Source organism: Lolium rigidum, chromosome 3 (assembly GCF_022539505.1).
Source record: "Lolium rigidum isolate FL_2022 chromosome 3, APGP_CSIRO_Lrig_0.1, whole genome shotgun sequence".
NCBI lineage: Eukaryota > Viridiplantae > Streptophyta > Magnoliopsida > Poales > Poaceae > Lolium > Lolium rigidum.
The window spans coordinates 97,349,434-97,371,725 of NC_061510.1; the positions used below are offsets into that span (position 1 = coordinate 97,349,434).

At 41.6% G+C, this 22,292-nt stretch overlaps 1 protein-coding gene across 1 annotated transcript; it reads right to left on the reverse strand.

The window, feature by feature from the left end:
• Positions 1-2,901: 2,901 nt before the first annotated feature.
• LOC124701988 (putative metallophosphoesterase At3g03305) lies at positions 2,902-7,433 on the reverse strand. The gene is made up of 4 exons (XM_047234086.1): positions 7,123-7,433; positions 6,008-6,249; positions 3,314-4,837; positions 2,902-3,229 (listed from the first exon to the last, which is right to left on the reverse strand). Exons 1-4 carry the CDS (start codon positions 7,388-7,390, stop codon positions 3,077-3,079), a joined length of 2,187 nt encoding a protein of 728 aa, XP_047090042.1. The 5' UTR covers positions 7,391-7,433; the 3' UTR covers positions 2,902-3,076.
• Positions 7,434-22,292: the final 14,859 nt, after the last annotated feature.

A 22,292-nucleotide genomic window follows, 5' to 3' on the forward strand; every position in this document is an offset into this window, starting at 1 on the left:
TAGAATGTATGTTTGTAGCAGACCAATGGAAGAAAAAACATGAAGAAGTAAATTACCACAAGATGATGCAAACAACAGCAAACAGATTTCTTCTTGACTCCCATCTTCTTGACTTCTGTGATTATTTGATCTATTGCAAATTGGGCAAAATTTGTCCTCTTGAACTCATCAAGATTGAGTAGGCACTGGTAACACCTGGGACTGATGGAGGCAGAGGTTGAAGGACTTATGAAGCAACTGATTACACCAGCAAAGTAAGCACGGAGAAACTTCATATCTGAAGCTCCATTCATGTCCTTTATCATTCTGCACCAATCAGTAAAATCTGGTGCTGATCCACTCTCTATACCATATTCGACATTGAAGAATGCAATAGCTTCAGTAGTCATCTCATAACACACTGATCTTCCCTCATTCCGCAAACCAAAAACCCTGGTGTAACTATCAGCATTCACTGGTATGCTACCTCTCCCTGGAATAGCGAGCTCACTTCTGATAGGATCGAAACAGCCAAGAACCCACATGCTCAAAGAAGCAGGCATTTCTTTAGCCATCACCTTAAGCATGCCTCCCCAACCCTATTGCTCAATAAGATTTCTCTGGGCATCATTAAGCAGAGCGTTCAATTTGAACAACCTGGCAGGAGATGCGCGATTCCTACCCAACTGGAAAAACATAAACCAAAAATAGGGGACAAAAAACCAGTTAATAATTATTTTTGCTGGAGGTTTTGCTACAAATAGATAGTAAGAGTATAAAAACACACCGCCTGACGCCGTTTAGGTGCACGCTTTGGTGCAACAACCGTATCAACTTCAGGTTCAGTTTGGCGCGGCTCTTTCTGACCATTGTTACCAACTGCAGTCTGATGATTGGAGAAAAAATATAAAAGTCAGTTCAATAAAAAAACAATGAAATTAACAGAAAAAAATTGGAATGAAAATGAATAAAACAAATAAAAATTACAAACTACCTGCTGAGCAGTTTGTGGACAGGCAGCAGTTTGTGGTAAACGCAAACGAGAACGCTTGGTCAAATCCTTCATTATATCTGCAAAAATGTAGCTATATTTATGAAAACAAGTTTATAATAACCACTAGGCAACTTATGTATGTAGATAGTAACAAGCTTTGTAAAAGAAAAAACAAGTTAAGCATGTTATTAAAGCTACTTATACACAAAAAAACATGGCAGTACATCTCAGCTCAAAAAGCTGCTAGTGGAACCAAACTTAAGTAATCCCTCCCAGTAACCAAGTTAGGCGTATTGATAAAACAACTTAAGTAATCCAATACAGCCTACTTGCACATCTTGCTCAAAAAAGAAAATGAAAAAAAACCAACTAGGGTATGAAACACAACTTAAGCATACTGGAGGAACAAAACTTAATCCCATTTCAATACCCAACTTAGGCCTACTGACAAAGGCAACTTGATTAAAATCAGTGACCAACTTGTAAGATATCAAAATAAGCATGTATATTAGAGCTAATTATACACACAAAAAAGGATGAGCAGGAACATCTATCCAAAACTTAAGCAAAGGTGTAATAACAAAACTAATTCAATTGCAGTATACAACTTAAGCAAAACTAATTCATGGGTTCTGTTTGAGATGACTATGCTGACAGATAGCAACTTAGTATAAGATTCAGTAGACAAACTTAACAAGATGGCTGCAGTTCTAACACTAAAATTTCAGATTCAGTAACTAAAACGACATGCGAGTTATTGAATTCCAATATATGCACAAGCAATTTGTGACAAAGAATGTCTTCCAGCGGTTAAGCAACACCAATGGCTGTCCAAAAACCATACATATTAGTTCAAGTGGTGGGTCATTGAGATCGACTGTGAATCGCTTCTGATCCGAGCTTGGTCGCTAATGCTATCCTAAATGAGAAGCAGTACTACCTCGACACACATGCACCGAATAAAAGCATGGAGACGAGATCAATCACAACATAGATCAAAATCCATGTGCTCCAGATGTTCATACATGGAGAGCATCCTATGTCACCGACATATATATCTCACACAACACGAATCCAAGACAAAACCCCATGAAATTGCAAAGGTACATTACAAAATCGTGCGCTATTGAAGAAGAATCGTGCACAAAATTGGTAGATGCGGTGATAGATTACCTCCTAGCCCAAAATCCGCCGCGAAACTGCCTGACCTCGCCTCTAGCAGCAAGCCTTCCCACCCTGTACTCACCGCAGAGCAACGCCGCCTCTTCGCTACTCACCGCAGAGCAACGCCACCGACTCGATCTCCGTCGCCGCTCCCGAATCGCTCGCCCTTCACCCGCAAATCGCCGCACCACCGCGCCCAAAACCGAGGAGCGCGAGCACGAGCGGCCGCCGGTGGAGTAGAAGGAGTGCAGGACGCTAGATCAGGTCGCGCACGTGCTGCGACGCCGCCGTCACGCGTCTCGCTCTCCGTCGCCGCTGCCGATTCGCCCGCCCTTCACCCGGAAATCGCCGCATCACCGCCCCTAAAATCGAGGGAGCGCGAGGTCGACCGGCCGCCGGCGGAGTAGAAGGCGGGAAGGTGCTCGATCAGTCCGCGCACGAGATGCAACGCCGCCGGCGAGCACTCCGCCGGAGAAACCCTAGCGGGACTTGGGGGGAGAAGTGATGGAGAAGCTCTGCTGCGTGCGTCTGCGCGAAAACGAAATGAAGGCGTGAGGGAGAGAACGGCCAAAGCGAAGGGATGGGCCCACGTGCGCTGTCGGCCCCAGGTGCCAGACGGTCGGGACATGGGATTTAATCGCCCGGACGGTTTCCGATCGAACGGCCAGGAAGTGGAGGCTGCGACGAGCAACGTGGCCTCCAAGCACTTTTTAGCATTTGGGTTTGTTTCTTAATGAATCGTACCTTTCCTCTCAAAAAAAAAATTCTGAAACTTTGAAATACGATTTTTGATATTCTTTGAAAATCAGGTCTAACTAGACCCATGTTCTCCTGGGTATTTTTGGTGTACCCACTCCATAATATATTTGATGGTAGAAGTGTACCCCTATGGGGCTCTGATGTACAACAGGAGAAAGTACCAAAAGACATTAGTGTGCTTCACGAATGTACAGTTCTGGGTTCTATGGTGTAATCTACAGGGGCCATGGTACAGTAGGCAGAAACGCTTAATAGTAACAGTGGCAACCATGTTAATGGAGGAGACAAGACCACTGGTGTTGATCCATAGGCTGACATTAGCATCGAAGAAAGCTGCACAGAGAGAAAATCTACATTAACACTAAGATGTGAAAATTTGGTGTTAGAACCTAGAAAGCTGGAGAAAGGGAAATGCACCTTCAAATGTATCGCAGCTGTAATCAAGCATGCTAGCAGAATTAACCTTCTTGTCCACCCACCACAAAACTTCCTCAACATGAACTTGATCTTGTTCTTGTAAGATAACTTCATTAAAGATCCTGGATCAGGAGAACCTGGCACAAAGCTTGCTGACTCACTGGTCGTATCAGATGGATTAACTCTGCCTTCTGCTCTTGTTCTGTGCTGCCGTAAATAAGCAGCAGACCGTTCTGCAAACAAGCCATACACCAAGACCACTACAGGGACAACCACCAGGTATAGGAAAGGCAGGGTGATCACCATCACATCAGGGTTGTAGTTCGTCCAGCTCATACCAGAAGAAGGTACGCTCCATCCAGATAAATACATTTGAGCAATTTCTCCATTTTCAGATGTTGCATGACCCCAAAACCATGGCATTTGAGAGATCCAAAATACATACAGGGTTAAAGAAAACCAGAGCATTTTACTGCTTGAACCCTCCATTAAAAACCATACCAACCAAAAGCAAGTGTTTCTCTGCTGGACAGGGGATGCTATAACTGACAAAGCCCACCTTTGGTATGATGAACTCCTTTTAAAAACGTGGTACAACATTTTGGGAATGAACAGCAAAATAAGGGTGAAGGCCAAATTAATCCACAGAAGAACTTTATACATGGCTTCCCATTCAACTTCAAACATCAAACGGTTGAGCCAGGGGCGGTATGGAATTGCCATCTTACCCTCAACTGAAAATGGTCTTCGCTCACTTAGTGTCTTCTTACCATGAGAATCCAGCACAAACACTTGCAACCAGTAGCGAGTGGGATATGGACTTCTGTAATTTTCAGCACTCCATTTGGCATGGAACAATGGTTTGTAAACAGAAGAGCTCGAAATATGTTGCAGAGCCATGTCTTCAACTATCTTGAACTCATTATGAGAATCAAAAACTCTTGCACTAACATTGAGAATAAGTTCTTCAGAGAAAACAAGTACGTTTATATCATTTCTCAGTGATCCCTTCTTTGATTCCAATTCCAGTATATTCATATTTCTTGAATCTGCTGGATATGTGATTAAGATTGAAGTTTCAACTGGCTGTTTTAACTCGTGGTCAACAAAAGAGACCGTGCCTCTATCTATTGCTAAAATCCTCATCAATCTGGACTCTTTCCAGTCTCCAAGTTCCCATTCCCAAAAACTTGAAGAGCGCTCTTCTGTTTTCATTTGATGATATCTCCAGAGATGCTTACTAATTTTTGCATGCAGATGGCCACATAGGTATGCTGAAATTGACTGTCTTGCGAACACACTTTCGTACCGCTGTCCTCCTTCAGATGAACTAGTGAATGACATAGGGAAATGTCCAAATACAACTTTTGTAATCGGAACATTTGAGTGACTGGTCCAGTATTGTAGTTCAGAATTAACTGCTTCTATCCTCTTATCAGTAGGATTGCCAAATAAATTAGAAGGATAACGAATGCCAACGCTCATTGTATCATCTATTCCCAGGAAGAGATAACTTCTATCTCCCTACAATAATACCTTTTAGGATAAAATTCAGCTCCCGAACTGTAAGTACAATAAAAATATATATGTAATCATGGCCATGCACAATTAGTCCCATTCTAGAAGAACACTTCACTCTAGTATCGTTGTGACCCGATTAGAGTTCTTTATAACAGGTAGTTGAAATAAATTATAAGGTGAAAAGATCATGTTTCACTTGGTTCTTCACAATCACTATGACTTCTTGCGATGAATAAGAGCTAGCTTCGAGATTAAACTACTATAATTAGTTCATACAGGCTGATGAACATATTTCAAAGTGCTGCACAACATGACACTAATGCATTTTTTGTGTAACCATTGTGCCAATAGTACCCAAAAAGGCTCCCATTATTGTACTCCTACTCCTCAAGTCCACATTGTACTTTTATATGTATTGCCATATTCCATAACTTATATTGATGCGTGAACTAGTTTGCAAGTTCTCTTTGCTGTTGCCAAAGCTGATTTATTCAATCTACATTCAGTTCACACAAGATTGATATTAACATTTGGCTATTAGTTTATTCTTGTACCAGTTAAAAAGAAATTTTCTCAAGACAACGTGGTCTCAAATGCATAGTCATTTGTCACAATCTATTGCACTGTGGCATTATGTTGTGGCGTTAGCAGTATAGCAGTTTCCATAATTAGAGTCCAGTTCAATTACTGCATTAGGGAAAATAGGATAACGTATTAACGTGAGAGTCAAAAGAGTCCTACTTGTGTACTACAGATCTTGGAGTCAGTTTGGTCCACCAGGTTACCTGGCAGCTAGTCCTCCTATAAGAGGATGTGTATCCCGTATGTTTTAGGGCAAGCAATAACACCATATCTTCTATGTGCTCTCCCCAGTCCCTCTGATTTCTCTTGATCCCTATCTCCTGCTACCAGATCTAGTCGCCGGCAATGGCACCTAGACGCAGAGAACGATCTCGTCCTCCTGTGTCAGATCCCTATCACCTTCGAAGCTCTAAGCGGCCACAGCACATTACTAGTCAACAATGTTAAAATGAAGCTCTGCCAGAAAATATGTTGCAGGTTACAGGTTGAATATGCAGGGAGGATATACCACAATATTATCAGATAAAGCACAACCATCTTGAAAAGTTGAAGATGCATCACAGGGAGAGCTGACACAGCTATGAAACGTACCTGAAGCAATATGCTATTGATGGTCCTTAACCGGTCAAGCTGTGAGCTAACACTGTAAGTTGAAAAGAAGTCCAATTTGCTTCCTCTATAGGGAACTCCATATGTATCATGATTGCCTCTTATATCAAATATTCTCCTCCTGTCAATACCACCTTTTTCAACAATTGCATCAATAGTTTTCTTGTATGTAATCCATTCATCTTCATCTTGTCTGGAGGTAGTCTTTCTTCTATTTTTTGCATCTTATAACAGGCCAAGAAAAGAATGGATATTATAATACAATCAACACTGTGCTCAAAAATTACATGAACGACATCAGCAGTCAATAACAATTAAGTGTACATCTTTTCATAACATCTCTTTATAAGTGTTACCACTTATCGAGGAATTCTCTCTACATATCCATGTGTAACCATGTAGCATATGCTGGTATGTTAAGTGCACTTATAACCAGAGACGAGGAATGCAATCATCCGAGAAAAAACTTCCAGTAGGTCAACAATACGATGTCAACTGAAATTTTCACTACTCGAGTTACTACCAAGTCTGAGTTGTATCATCCTACTGAGTTTAATCAACAATGTAGGCAGAGGCCTCTGTGTTCTGAAGTGACTGGGGCTTTATCTCTTTCTATTGTAACAAGGAAAGATTTGTTCTATGCTGGTATGGGACGTTCCACTAGAGGGTGGAGAATCAAAGGTCCATTAACTAATGCCGTACTAGATTCTTCACACAGATGGTCAAGATGAAACAAGTCATTCTCTCTGAACAGCTATACTACTGACATCTCTAGAGTTGTTCCAAATTCAAGATCATGTAATAGAAGTCATATCCTGAATAACAAATTTTTAGACGTTAGGCCAATTCACGATGTTCAAATATACTCGATTCAGTTTTGTATACTTATTCAGTATGTTCAGGGATTTTCTATGGTTCATAGTCATTTATCCTCATAAAAGCTAATGCGAATTAATACCAAAATATCAATTGCCTGAACTAAGGAAATCGTACTACATCAAGCGGAATACTGGAGTACCAATCACAGAAGTTGTAACACTACACAACAGCGCAGATTCAAAATTCAGGGGATAGGCAGGCGGAGTGGGCGGGCGTACCGGTGATGTCGCCGGAGACTATGAGGAGGTGGGGGCGGATGGCGCGAAGGGCAGGGCCGAGGAGGCGCACGAGGTCGTCGGCCCGGTCCGGGTGGTAGGCGCTGATGTGGAGGTCACTGACCTGCACCACCCAGGCCACGTCGCCGTCCATGTGGAAAGACGACCTCGCCACCGCAGCGTCGTCCTCGGCCGCCGTACACGAGGCAGACAGCGGCAGGAGGAGTAGGAGGAAGAGGACTCTGAGAGGACGCCAGAGTTTGGAGGCCATCGCTGCCGCCCGCCGGTGAGATTCGGTCGGGGTCGGCGCGGCGATACTTCTTTTTTTTTCTCTGAGAGCAATGCCGTGTCGAGGACGAAGTCTCAGTCCGCAAGGCAGCGACATTGCTGGGCCGTGGACTTGTCAGCAGCGTTAGTGTAAATTGCGATGTGGGAAGAGGGGCCAATTCTAAGTTGTCTGTTTATTCGGCCCAGTATGACTTACAGCCCTTGGATATTTTCCTACGGGCGGTATCTGATTTGTATGATTTAACTAAAACGCTGACGTTCCCCCGGGGAACAGCGTTCTGATCCCCCACCTCCTCCGCACTCCACACGTCCATGCGGGACGGAAGAAACCGGGCAGCACATGGTGGGGCCCACCCCATCCCTTATCCTCTTCCACCGATGGCTCTCCTCTACTCGTGCGTTGCCCACCCAAGACTCCAACGCTCACGCCGCCGCTGCAAGTCGCTTCTCCTCCTCCTCCGCCGCGCTGCTGCTCCTCCGCCACGCTTCGCTCCCGACGCCTCCTGGTTCCTGCCGCCGGCGAAGACCACGCGCACCTCCTGCCCCTGCCGCCGGCGACGACCACGCGCGCCTCCTAGCCCCTGCCACCGGAGACGATCAAGCGCGCCTCCAGGTGGTCCACACCGTCGAACTCCGCCCGGCGCTTCGCTCCCGCTCCCCCAAGCGCCTCCCGGTCCCTGCCACCAGCTACGACCTCGCGAGATCCGCCGCGCCAAAGCCCTGCCGCCGGCGACGACCTCGCGAGTCCCTGCCTAGGGCGGCGCTGCTGCGAGCGTCCCTGCTACAAAAGGTCGTTGTTGCCGCTACAGAAGGCCGTCGTTCCTACTACACAAGTCCGTCGGCGCTGCTACACAAGTTTGCCGGCGTTGCTACACAAGGTCGCCGGTGCTGCTACAGAAGTTCGCCGGCGTTGCTACAGAAGGCCGCCGTCGCTGCAACAGAAGGCGCCAGAGCTGCTGCAAGCTGTCCATCACCGTCGCCGCTACAAATGGTGCCGGAACCACTGCAAGCCATCCACCGCCGTCACCGCTACAAACGGCGATGGAGCTGCTGCAAGCGCGGTGCTACGAGGACTCGACGGCGGTACTGCTATTTCGCCGGCGTTGCTACAATAGCAAAAAAAAAAAGCTACTACAATTTTTGTGTTTTTTTGCTACTTTACCATATTTTTTGCTACCATGTGTCTCTGGTGAGGTTTCCGGGGACGCCTCCGGCGAGTTCCCGGGTGACATCTCCGGCAAGTTTTCTTTGCGAGGTCTCCGATGGAGTCGGTTTTGCTGCAACCAGGGATTTGGTTACCCGTTGAAATACCGCGGTTACCGGAATTCTCAGCCCCTCCACTAAATGAATTTATCGGCCAAAAAATCTTGGTCTATTCAAAATTTGATTTGAATTTAGGTTGATTGGTTAGCCAACCTAAATCGTACGTGTTTCCTCTCCACTATAACTCTATGCCCCAACTCATTGTCCCAATCTTTCACTTTCTTCTCCTCAAAACCTTAATTTCAAAAATATTTATACATTTTTCAGTTTGAAATTCAAATTTTGTTTGAGAATTTCGTCCGATATTTGACCGGTTATCTCCGGTAACCGTGGTTGCCAGAAATTTCAGCCCTCTCTGAGATTTTTTTTCAAACCGATATCCAAAACCTTGGCTAAAATATCAGAATTTCTTTGCTACAATAGTACAACATGTTTGCTACATCGTCTCCGGCGAGGTCTCCGGCGAGTCTCCGACGAGATCTGTGTGTATTTTGGGTGAAACATTTTTTGCTACAATTGGGTTGATTTTTCTACAAACAAACCGTTTTTTGCTACTTTGGTACATTATAGTAGCAAAAGTGGGACTGAAGTATACTATGACACGTGTCACGATCTGGATGGTCTAATCGAGCTAATCCAACGGCTGTCCACCCGGGGGATTAGAAATTTAATCCCCCGGGGGACGCTCCTATTTAAGGCTCTCTTTACGTGCGGAGGCTTTGTCGCGTCGCTACTCTTGAATGTCTTTTTTTTACTCGACTTCTCATCTTGCTCATATCTTCCTCCCCCTCCTCGATTTCCCTTCCTCCTCCTAGCGCTAACCTCTAACCTCGAGCACTCCAGCTAAACTCTTCATGTTGTGCCTCGCTGGAAAAGCTCCAGCCTCTCCTTCCCAACAACCGTCGTCGCTCAAGGCTTCCTCGATGGCTCGATGTCGAGTTCTGCCATGGCCGATCGCGCGAGCACCTCCGACTCCTGTCGGTCTTGATTTCACATCACACATGTCAGCGTTTGCCACCAGCTTCATGGGCCGCCTATGCGTGGCCTCGCTTGCTCCTTGCTTCCCAAGCGCGATGCCGCTAGGGCCCATTCGTCGATCTCATACAACTACCATGCATGATGCCCTCATTGGTCCTGCCGGCGATGATCGCTTGCGTGGTGACTCTCTATTTGGCTCCAAATTTACTCTGGTTTGGCGGATTGGTGGTTGGCGAGCTCAAATCTTCCATGGTGGTGACTCTATGGTCATTGGAGAACGCCATTTTTTGGGATTTTTTTATTTTTGCATACGGTGTTGCTACTTTCTCCATGTGTGCATTGTTTTTTGTGTAACCATGGGCAAAGTGCTACAATGCTTTATGTGCATATGCTATAGCGAGATTGCTCCAATGTTACATAAGTGTTACTGTAATATTTTGATGCATTTTTTTTGTTGGAGAATGTGATATATATTTTTACATTTGTTGCAACAAATGGGGATTTGTTACATTTTTTGCCACATCTGATCAAAATGTTGCAAAAATATCTCTACATGTTGCACGTTTTTACTGATTAGAAATGTTACAAAACAATGCCGCATTTCCAAAAATGTTAATAGACATGATAAAATGTGACATTCGGGATTTTTGGCAGCAATAACCTAGGGATCACCCATGCATGAAAAATGCAAATCGACTTATTCCTAACGTTTATCTTATTTTATGGGAAAAAGAATAGCGCCCATGTAGGGGGGGAGAGCACCACATGTGTGGTGCTCGCTAGACTGATCCAAAAGTGGTTTCTCATTTTTTTTATTTTTTTTATTTATTATTTTTTGCTAGTTAATCTTTAAACTTTGATCTTCCTTTTCTTTTGTTTATTATTCTTTTTCATATTTTTGTTTCTCTATTTTACTTGTTGTTCTTGCTTCACTTTTATATTTGAGTTTCTTTCATTTTTCGTTCTTTTTAAAGTTTCTATATTAAGAAAGTGCGTGTGTAAAAAAATGTTCACGCTTTATAAAAGATTGTTCATAACCCAAAATATATTTGCAATTATAGAAAGTCACCATGAAGTTCATGGGGTTCAATATATTTTAACGTGGTTAAAAATATATTTCATTGGATTCAAAAGAATGTTCACGGGCATGAAATGTTTACGTAGTTCAAGATAATTTTTCACCATTTTCAAACACTATTCAGTTAATAACACATAAATACTCATATCATTTAAAAATAAAAGGAAAATTTTGAAAATAATGGAATTAAATAGAGAAGAAAAGAAAACATACCAATTTGAAAAATGAAGAAGAAAAAGGGAAAAGAAAAAAGAAAAAGGAACGAAAATAAAACACAACGAAATAAGCAAGTAGGAATCCCTTCACGCGACAATGCGTCAAATAGGAATTGTTGCATGCCTTTACCCATATTCATGAAGTCGTTAATTTTCAGAGATTGTCATTCTTATGTATGTTCTCATGTCACTAGCTAAACTTTGATATTGACCAGAAGTTTCACCACTAAAAACTTCTTGTATTGCAGTTGGTTTTCCGGTTGTTGCGGCTTCCTTTATTCCTCTTGCACCCCCGCTTGCTCTTTGTTTCAATTCATGTCTCAACAGCAGAGTTGGTTACATGCGGCTAAGGTGAGGTTCGGAGTACCAATATCAGGGATAGGGGTGAATTCTCTTTCAGGAGTTTAGGCATAATTAAAGTAGTTTTTAGTTTCAAGTAGATAGAAGTCTAGTATCCCAGATGTTAGAATTTGGTGAGTTGGACCGGCAGTCTTCTGCGGTGCTTGCTACCTCGGTTGCAAAGTCTAAAAGGGGAAGGGGTCTAAGAAACAAGAAACTCCTCTGGTGGATAATGTGGTAAGGAGGAACACTCGCAGTAGTGCCATAAGAGAGGAATACACGCATAAAGCTCTCCCTAACACCAGGGCTTCTGTTACCAAGAAAAGGAAAGTTCATAGGAAGGAGGAGCAAAACAAAATTATTAAAAAAAAGAATAAAATTTTAGAGGAGGGGCATAAGGAGAATTTGGGTGGCCACATTGATGATCCACAAGAGACAACTCACCCTCCTACACAAATTTATCTTATACAACATGTGGGGCTTGCTCTGGGCATTGAAGCCGTGGAACTGACAAAGGAGAAGCTACTGGAAGCTCCTTATGATCTAGGTGAAACAGATGGTTCAAATGATAAATAAGCTCACGAACAAGTTGGTGCTGGACTTGGGGACAAACCTTTTGCTCAAGCTGTTTATCTGCTATGTTTTAAGCACTGCTGCTATAATAAATATTATACTACAACTTATTAATGATCATAGAGCATCCTTGATTGCTGGCCTTTTGCCTGTTACTATATTTTTATGTGTAATGGATAATTTCTCCACAACGAAATGGTGTGTGCTTGATTTGAATGTGAGGGGTCTTAGTTCAAAATAAAGGTAGCTGAATGTGGGGTAGAAAATTGAGGAGAGTCAATGTTCAATTATTTGTTTGCAAGAAATAAAAAATAATTATTTTGATCACTGAATTATTCGAAAATATTTCCAAAAGTGTCTGGATAATTTTTTTATTTCCCTTTGGTGGGGGCCTTTGGTGGATTGATTGTGCAATGGAATTCGGCCATTTTCTCTAGGGTGTTGAAGGAACTGCAACTTTTTTCTCTCTAAGAGGAATGCCGTGATTGTGTTGTGCCGTGTCGAGGACGAAATCTCAGTTCGCAACCACAAGGAAGCGACATTGCTGGCCCGTGGACTTCTCAGCAGCGTTAGTGTAAATTGCGGCGTGGGAAGATGGCCAATGCTAAGTGATGACCCACAAGTATAGGGGCTCGAACAGTCTTCAAGGGAAGTAAAACCCAAATTTATTGATTCGACACAAGGGGAGCCAAAGAATATTTATAAGTTTTAACAGATGAGTTGTCAATTCACCTGCACCTGAAAATAGACTTGCTCGCAAAAGTTTATTAGTAGTAACAGTTTTATAGCACTGGTATAGTGAAGTAACAACAGTAATGAAATGAAAACAGCAGTAGCGATGATTGCAGTAGACAACAGGATTAAAATACAGTAGGCACATGGATGAACGGGCGATGCATGAATGAGAGAGTCCATGTAATAGCAAGACATAGGCATTGCAAGTAATAATGATATAAGCATCCTAGCGTAATATAACCACATGCGTGTGTTCCTATTTAGTCGTGCGTGCTCGCAATGAGAAACTTGCACGACATCTTTTGTCCTACCAGCCCGTTGCAGCTGGGCCTCTAGGGAAACTACTGGTAATTAAGGTACTCCTTTTAATAGAGTACCGGAGCAAAGCATTAACAATCCGTGAACACACGTGATCCTCACATCATAGCCATCCCGTTCGGTTATCCCAATTATCGTCACCTTGGGGCCCTGGGTTACGGACAACAATATATGTATACAACTTGCAGATATGATCAAAAACAGAAATTATCATCAGTAATCAATAACATGTTCAGATCTGAGATCATGACACTCGGGCCCAAAGTGACAAGAATTAAGCACAACAAGTTGCAACAATGTCAAAAATACAAACAACGAATACTAGGCACTATGCCCATAACAATCTTATAGCTATTACATGACCAATCTCATCCAATCCCTACCATCCCCTACAGCCTACAGCGGGGAATTACTCACACATGGATGGGGGAATCATGGATGGTTGATGGAGAGGCGTCGGTGATGGTGATGGCGATGATCTCCTCCAAATCCCCGTCCCGGCAGGGTGCCAGAATGGAGTTTCTGGTGGCGGCGGAGCAGCGGAACTCTTTCTGGAAAAACGTCGAATCCCTCTCGGTTTTCAGGTCAGGGGCTTCTTATAGTGCGAAGGATAGGTCGAGGGGGTGGCCAAGGCGGGCAGACCACCCCTTGCGCGGCCAAGGCCTAGCCCGCGCCAAGGGTGGGTGTGGGTCCCTCGTGGCCCCCCTCCGTCTCGTCTTCTGGCTCCGGGAGTCTTCAGGTGAAATATGGGGTTTTTATATTTTCCGGGAATTTTCCTGAAAGTTGGATTTCTGCAAAAAAAAAACGAGACACCAGAGCAATTCTGTTGAAAACAGAGTTAGTCCGCGTTAGTTGTATTCAAAACACACAAGATAGAGGGCAAACAACACCAAAAGTGTTCGGGAAAGTAGATGTGTTTTGGACGTATCAACTCCCCCAAGGTTAGCTTATTGCTTGTCCTCAAGCAATTCAGTGACAACTGAGTGCGATAAAAGAAACTTTAATGAACCTATTTGCTTCATATGATGTATATATTCCACTACATGATCAAATGCTCAGATAATTCATAATAAGAAGCATGCAACTAAGGATACTCAATAGTTATGCAAGTCGTGAAAGGATACTAACACAATAATAAGCAACATGAAACATAAGTATTTGCAGGATTGCAATGTTCATAATATGATATGATAAAGTGGTATCTCGCTTGCCCTATTTGTGGAGCAAAACATAAATGTCGGGGCACCTCTAAAGTTGAAGAGAAGACTAGTAGTAAAAATATCGAAAGATTCAAGCATCACAGTTATACCACACTTAATCTTATTCTGGGACAAGCACATTAAACTAAGAATGACAGCTATGCTTTCAAGAAAATGCTCGGAGAATGGATGGTGACTCAGCATAAAAGTATAAGATTGGCCCTGCGCAGAGGGAAGTAAGATTGCTCATGTTCTAGAGCTTTTCATTTTGAATGCAATAAGAGTGTTGAAAATATATATTTTGAGAAGTGCAACTCATGTCAACGATAGTGATAAATAATATGGCCCATGCCTAACACTTCCTATAAGTTGCTCGCCTCATGCATAATATACTAATAGTGCTCACACCTTGTCCTAATTAGCTTGGATTTCCATGGATTTTCATCTCATACATATGTTTCAACCAAGTGTCACAGAGGGGTACCTCCTTGCCTCCTGTACGAAGGTCCTAGGAGATGAACCTCATTTGATTTCTCAATTTTGATAAATCTCAACTTTTTGGACATCCATACCGGGAAGACAAGAACAACAGATATTTGGACTTGTTGTCCAGCTGAAACTTCCACCATGTGAACATGGCTTTAGTTGGTGGCCCAATGTTCCTCTCTAACAATATTCATACTCCAATCTTTGCAACTCATGGTAAATCTCCCTTACTTCAAACAAGATGAGCATGCATAGTAATTCACACGATATTCAATAAGGGTATATTGATGGTGTTCCCCATGACAACATGGTTATCACACAACAAGCAACTTATAAGAACTAATAATGTATAAGATATAATACTTACCACAATAGTTTTTTTTAGACTACTTTCCCATGAGCTATAAATTACACAAAACAAGTAGTAATGTTTGAATGTTTAAAGGTAGCATACAAGCAATTCACTTTGGAGTGGCAGCGAAATACCACATATAGGTATGTATGGTGGACACAATTGGCTCTTGTGTTTTTAGTAGTTGGATGCACAAGTAGAGCTCATACTCAGTACAAATGAAGGCTAGCAATAGACTGGGAAGCGACAATCAAGAAAGCAGTAACTTTCATAATCATGCTTGCGACGAATAAAATTAACGGCAGCATAAAAGTAATACAAGAACTCCAAGTCAAGATAAATCATCTAGGCTTAAATGACTTTGTTTAGTCTTATGCATGATTGAGCATGTGCCAAGTCGATTCGAATGAAACATTCAGAGGAGGATACCACAATGTCATTCTGTTATATGAATAGAGCAATGCAAGCAAACATCTATATGACATGTTACCAACTATTAGTAAATTGGAACAAATCATGAGAGAGCATGAACTAATGAGCATCATTAAGTAGCACACACCTTACACAAACAAACTAAGCATGTCCACATAAATGAGTATATGTATAAAAATTAATACAAATAGAGTTCATACCAGCCTCTCACCACAACTCGAATTGTCATGACCGTCATTATTGCTTCTTCACTTGCATGGATTGAATAATATGAAATGATAAACAAGCTCCAATGAAGTCACGGAAGACCATTGAACCCTACAGCAACTTTACAAAACCAAAGAAGAACAACAAATATTTTTGGGTTTTCGATTTTAATCAACACACAAAGCAAAATCTTTTTGAATTTTCGCATAGCAAACCATAATGAGAAGATGAAGCAAACTACAAAGAAAATGAAGAGAAACAACATAAATATTTTTGGTCTTTATGTGTTTTGGAAAGTAGAAACAAAAACAAGAACAACAAAAAGAAAGAAAAGTAACATAAACACGCAAATGCAACAAGTGGCAGAAATCTGACAACCCAGAACAGCAGGCAAAGATCGATTTTTCTGAAAATATTCTGTAGCTCATCTCGAAAAGTAAACAACTAACGAAAGTTACATAACAACCTGGGACATATGCTCAAAAATTGGCATCTCCAAATTCCATTCTGTCGTTTTATACGAATTTTTATGGAGACAGCATAGAATCTGTGTTTAGACAGTAACTTCCCAAATTCTTACCTCCTTCCTATTAGAGGCTATCCTTGGTATAAAAACAAAATAAATAAGCTAAAGAGAGGTTATTACAGTAGTAACAACTTTCAAGATTCAAATAAAGAGAAATTACAGAAATAAACTAACAAGAACAAAAATAAAGCGAAACATGGATATACAAAGTTCCGATGGAATATGATATGTAGTCATGTAGATGAGTGAGATGTCGGTATACCTACCTCCAAGCTTAGGCTTTTGCCCTAAGTGGAGATCAACCCCATGGCGACGAAGCATCGAAAGAATGTTTCCTCCGTAATACGACAAAGAGGCACCTTCGTCCTGGTATGAACTCGAGGATGGCTCGGTGTAGTGCGCGGTGTAGTCCTCAGGGGCCGCCTCCTCATCCCGCTGCTGCTGGCTATGGAATCCAAGCAGTCGAAGCTGCTCGCCCAACTCCTGCTTTGAGATAGACCACGGCTTCCTGTGAACACTAAACAAACTAGGTTGTGGTAGGGGAACCTCCCTTTCTTCCCCATCAACAAATATTCTATACACTAAATTCTCTGCACAAGAGTTAGTAGTAACAAACTGATGGTGTTTCATGGCAGCAAGATCAAGTCTTTGTGGTACTAACAACACATCATTTGGATCAATAGTAAGATCCAAGGCAGCTACAATACGTGCATCAAAAATTCCCCATAAATGGGTCCTCTAGCAGACAAGCGACGAGCAACAAGAGAACCAAGATTATACTTAGTACTATCATCGAGTGCAGTAGCTAGAAAAGCCAAGTGATAAAAAATTTACTAGTATTTTCCCTAGCAAGAACACTAGTAGCAAGGTAATAGATAAAGTATCTAATAGCTGGGAGTTGGATGTTTCTTATCTTGCCACGCTGGGCCTTGCAGTCATCACCATTCGTCACCTCCCGATAAAGCTCCAACAAGTTAGCGGGGTTGTCCTTAACCTTCCTCGCTGTCCCCGTAGTAGGAATACCTAGGATTGCACAAAATTTTGACAAAGGCAAAGTGATAGACTTGTCATAGATTTTATATGCAACACTCAGCTTGTACTTAGTGTTGCTCAAGTGGAAACTCTCCACAAATGTTTTAGTGAGCGAAGCATATTGTTCACTCTCATCATTCATGTATTCAGTTAAGCCAACCCTTCGACAAGGTATAAGAAATCATCACGAATCCCTGCATCTATCATGAAGTCAGTTCAAGGAAAAGTGGATGGATGTGCCTCCCCTTCATCCCTTTCACTAAAATCTTGAGCAATGAGATCTTCATTGTAAGATTGCCTATATTGTGTAGATGATCTTGAAGACCTCCTTGGTCCATGTGCTTCCCTCTCAAAGATCTCTCCATATGTGTGGTTGTCCATCCTTGTTCTCTGAAATTTTTAACAAACCCCATAAAAAATGATTTTAAGACAAACAAATGAAGGAGAACACTATGGAGACTCATAAGAGGACTAAACATGCATCAAAACAACTTATCCCATCATAATACAAGCATGCAAGCTCACTTATCATGTCATCTATAGCAGCAAAATATTCAAGATATACTTCACCAATCAAAATTCTACTTGGATAATCGGAGGAGTCACATACCGGAAAGCAAATGCTTCAAATTTCAGCAAGAATATGGGCCGAGGAAAGAGATCGAAAGTTCATGACGAAGAACAACAAGAGCACGTGTTTGAGCAATTAATGGTGGGATGTTTTTTTGGGAGAGAGAAGGGAATGGCAGAGGAGGGAGCAAGTGGAGGGCCAGGGGGCCCACACCTGGCCTTGGCGCGGCCAGGGTGTGCCCCGCGCCACCACATGGTGTGGTCGGCTGGTGGGTCCCCCTGGGCTGCCCCAGGTGCCTCTCTACCCCTTTTCATGCGTAAAAATTTTATATACATTTTCTGGAATTTTTCGAGAAACTTTATTTTTGGGCAATTTTCAGAATTTGAATAATGATTCTATCGTAGGAAAACAATTATGGAATGATGAAAAACAAATTCAAAACCAAATCTACAACAACTCTAAGACATTCTAATATAAAGTCAATCAATGGTACATAGGTGAAAACATAGTTTCATTCATTCAAAGTTATTTTGTTAACAAGGTTGATCAAGTCTTGTTATCAAAATAATTTTATATGAAGCAAAACTTTGTATTTCACAATATGATTATGTTACCTCAATCTCGACGAGAATAGTTGCAACCATGACAATATTATTCTCCTTCTTTGGCTCGGGCAAAGGCAAATGAAATTTCCCAATTTAGATGGTATCAACATTAATAATTGAGTTTAGATCATAATTCACATCAATCTTCTTGGGAAAATAAATGGTATGCTCTTTGTCATCAACATTAAAAGTTACTTTTCCTTGGTTGCAATCAATAACAGCCCCTGTAGTGTTAAGAAAAGGTCTCCCAAGAATAATAGACATATTATCATCTTCCGGCATTTCCAACACAACAAAGTCAGTTAATATCATACAATGATGAGCAACTTGAATAGGAACATCCTCACATATACCAACAGGAATAGTAGTAGACTTATCAGCCATTTGCAAGGATATATCAGTTGGTATTAATTTTTCTAGATCAAGTCTTCTATAAAGAGAGAAATGCATAACGCTAACTCCTGCTCCCAAGTCACGTAGAGAAGTTCTAACATAATTATTTTTGATGGAGCATGGAATAGTGGGTATACCTGGATCACCAAGCTTATTTGGAACCTTACCATTAAAAGAGTAATTAGCGAGCATAGTGGAAATTTCCTCATTTGGAATCTTCCTCTTATTAGAGAGAATATCTTTCATATACTTTGAATAAGGAGGCAATTTAATAGCATCAGTCAAAGGAATTTGCAAAAACAAAGGTTTCATCCATTCATAGAACTTATTATAATGTTCTTCCTCCTTTGATTTATGTTTCTTATCAGGAAAAGGCATTGGTTTTTGCACCCAAGGTTCTCTCTCACTACCATGTCTAGTAGCAATGAAATCTTCCTTAGTGTATTTTGTATTCTTAGTACGCTTTTCAGGTTCTTCTTCAATTTCTTCTTTATCGAAAGCATCATTTTTATCATTACCACTTTCAGTTTCGGCATCAGAGATAGATATACTATTAGGATCCTTAGCAGGTTCAGAGGATTCTACAACAGTTTTATGTTTCTTATTCTTTTTCTTAGATTTAGTCCTAGTATCATGAACTCGTTGAGAATCTTGTTCAATTCTCTTTGGATGTCCTTCAGGATATAAAGGATCCTGAGTAGAAACGCCACTTCTAGTTCTTATTTCATAAGCATGCTTTTCTCTAGAAGCATTAACTAGCAAATCTTTTTGCACTTTAGTGAGCTGATCAATTTTAATTTGAACCATATGGAAATGTTTAACAAGCATTTTAACATCATTAGAGGTTCTTTCCACAATATCATGCAAATTATTGATAGCTCTAGAATTTTCCATTAGGTGATGTTCCACTCTCTTATTAAAATTATCTTGCTTAACATATAATTATAAAATTCATCTAAGCATTGATCAGGATGTTTGGAGTAGGGAATATCTCTATTATCAAAGCGTTGGAGAGAGTGTACCTCAATAGTGAAAAAACGAAGGATTGGCTTACATAATTGTTCTATAGGTGGTAGATTCTTCACATCTTCAGATTTAATACCCTTCTCCTTAAGAGATTTCTTGGCTTCCCTCATCACTTTATCATTTAATGCAATCATTTTCCTTTTCTTCGGTGTTGGTATTGGCTCCGGTGTAGTCCAATCATCATAATTCTTTCTTATTTTAGCTAATAATTCCTCAGCTTCAGCCGGAATTCTTTTGCTGAAAACACAACCATCACAACTATCCAGGTATGTCCTAGATTCAACGGTTAGTCCATTATAAATATATCAAGGAGTTCACTTTTAGCTAATGGATGTTTAGGTAGTGCTCTAATTAAAGAACAAAATCTTGCCCAAGATTCGGGTAATTTCTCTCCTTCTACCTGCACAAAGTCAAAGATTTTCTGCAAAACAGCATATTGAGCACTAGCAGGGAAATGTTTTTGAAAGAAAGCATTAACCAAACCAATAGGACTATCAATAGATCCAAGAGACAAATTATCATTCCAAAATTTAGCTGGTCCTTTCAGAGAGAAAGGGAAAATTTTAGTGACAAAATAAGTGCGTATCTTAATATCATCGGAGAATAAATTGCTCAAAGTAGACAGTTCATTCATATGTTTCATAGCACTTTCATTTTCAGTACCACAGAAAGGTTCTTTCTCAACAATAGATATGTAAGGTAAATCCAGAGAGAAATCATAATGCTTACCTCTAATATTTATGGGAGATGTGGTAAATTTAGAATCAGGAGACAAATTATATCTAACAGCCCGTCTTGCGAGAAGACTTCTCATATCACTTGCATCTCTAGTAGCATGACATTCTTCAATGAACTCATCATCAAGTTCAATATAAGTTTCATCAATATCATCACTAGGATTCCCCCTAGCTTGAGGTGAACTAACACGTGTAATAGTATTTTCAGCATTTTCAATTTGCTTAGCTCTAGCAATTGTAGTATCTAGGAAAGGACCTAACGAACCACTCTTATCAAGCACAGTAGAAGCATTGTCAAAATCATCAGGAGCATTATCAGATTCAGCAGAAGTAGCAGTAGCATGTGGTGGAGTAAGAAGCTTACTCATAACAAATGGAGAATCAAGAGCAATAGAGGTGTTCAGAGTTGTACCTCTTCTTGTAGTGGATGGCAATATATGGAACTTCGATTCAGGAGCTTTCCCCATAATGAATAAATTACAGCGAACAATATCACCTTCAAGTGGGCTTGTAAATAAAGCTATGCTCCCCGGCAATGGCACCAGAAAATAGTCTTGATGACCCACAAATATAGGGGATCGCAACAACCTTCGAGGTAAGTAAAACCCAAATTTATTGATTCGACACAAGGGGAGCCAAAGAATATTTATAAGCTTTAACAGATGAGTTGTCAATTCACCTGCACCTGAAAATAGACTTGCTCGCAACAGTATATCAGTAGTAACAGTTTTATAGCAGTGGTAGTAGTGAAGTAACAACTGTAATGAAATGAAAATAGCAGTAGCGATGATTGCAGTAGACAACATAATTAAAATACTGTAGGCACAGGTATGGATGAACGGGCGCTGCATGAATGAGAGAGTCCATGTAATAGCAAGACATAGGCATTGCAAGTAATAATGATATAAGCATCCTAGCATAATATAACCATATGTGTGTGTTCCTATTTAGTCGTGCGTGCTCGCAATGAGAAACTTGCACGACATCTTTTGCCCTATCAGCCCGTTGCAGCGGGGCCTCCAGGAAAACTAATGGTAATTAAGGTACTCCTTTTAATAGAGTACCGGAGCAAGCATTAGCACTCCATGAACACACATGATCCTCACATCATAGCCATCCCCTCCGGTTATCCCAATTTTCGTCACCTTGGGGTCTCGGGTTTCAGACAACAATATGTGTATACAACTTGCAGATATGATCAATAACAATAATTACCATCATGAATCGATAACATGTTCAGATCTGAGATCATGCCACTCGGGCCCAAAGTGACAAGCATTAAGCACAAGTTGCAATAATGTCAAAAAATACTAACAACGGATACTAGGCACTATGCCCATAACAATCTTATAGCTATTACATGACCAATCTCATCCAGTCCCTACCATCCCCTACAGCCTACAGCGGGGAATTACTCACACATGGATGGGGGAATCATGGATGGTTGATGGAGAGGCGTCGGTGATGGCGACGGTGATGATCTCCTCCAAATCCCCGTCCTAGCAGGGTGCCAGAACGGAGTTTCTGGTCCCCGGATTGGGGTTTCTGGTGGCGGTGGAGCAGCAGAACTCTTTCTGGAAAAACGTCGAACCCCCCTTGTTTTCAGGTCAGGGGCTTCTTATAGTGCGAAGGAGATGTCGAGGGGGTGGCCGAGGCGGCTAGACCACCCCTTGGCGCGGCCAAGTCCTGGCCCGCACCAAGGGTGGGTGTGGGCCCCTCGTGGCCCCCCCTCCGTCTCGTCTTCTGGCTCCGGGAGTCTTCAGGTGAAATATGGGTTTTTCTATATTTTCCGGGAATTTTCCTGAAAGTTGGATTTCTGC

Excerpts from the sequence above, each read along its gene's own strand:
- LOC124701988 (XM_047234086.1), bottom strand. The coding sequence starts at position 7,390 with ATGGCCTCCAAACTCTGGCGTCCTCTCAGAGTCCTCTTCCTCCTACTC. Across the intron at positions 6,250-7,122 it reads AGTCTCCGGCGACATCACCG|ATGCAAAAAATAGAAGAAAG; the intron begins GTACGCCCGCCC and ends GCCTGTTATAAG. Across the intron at positions 3,230-3,313 it reads CAGCTGCGATACATTTGAAG|CTTTCTTCGATGCTAATGTC; the intron begins GTGCATTTCCCT and ends CTCTCTGTGCAG.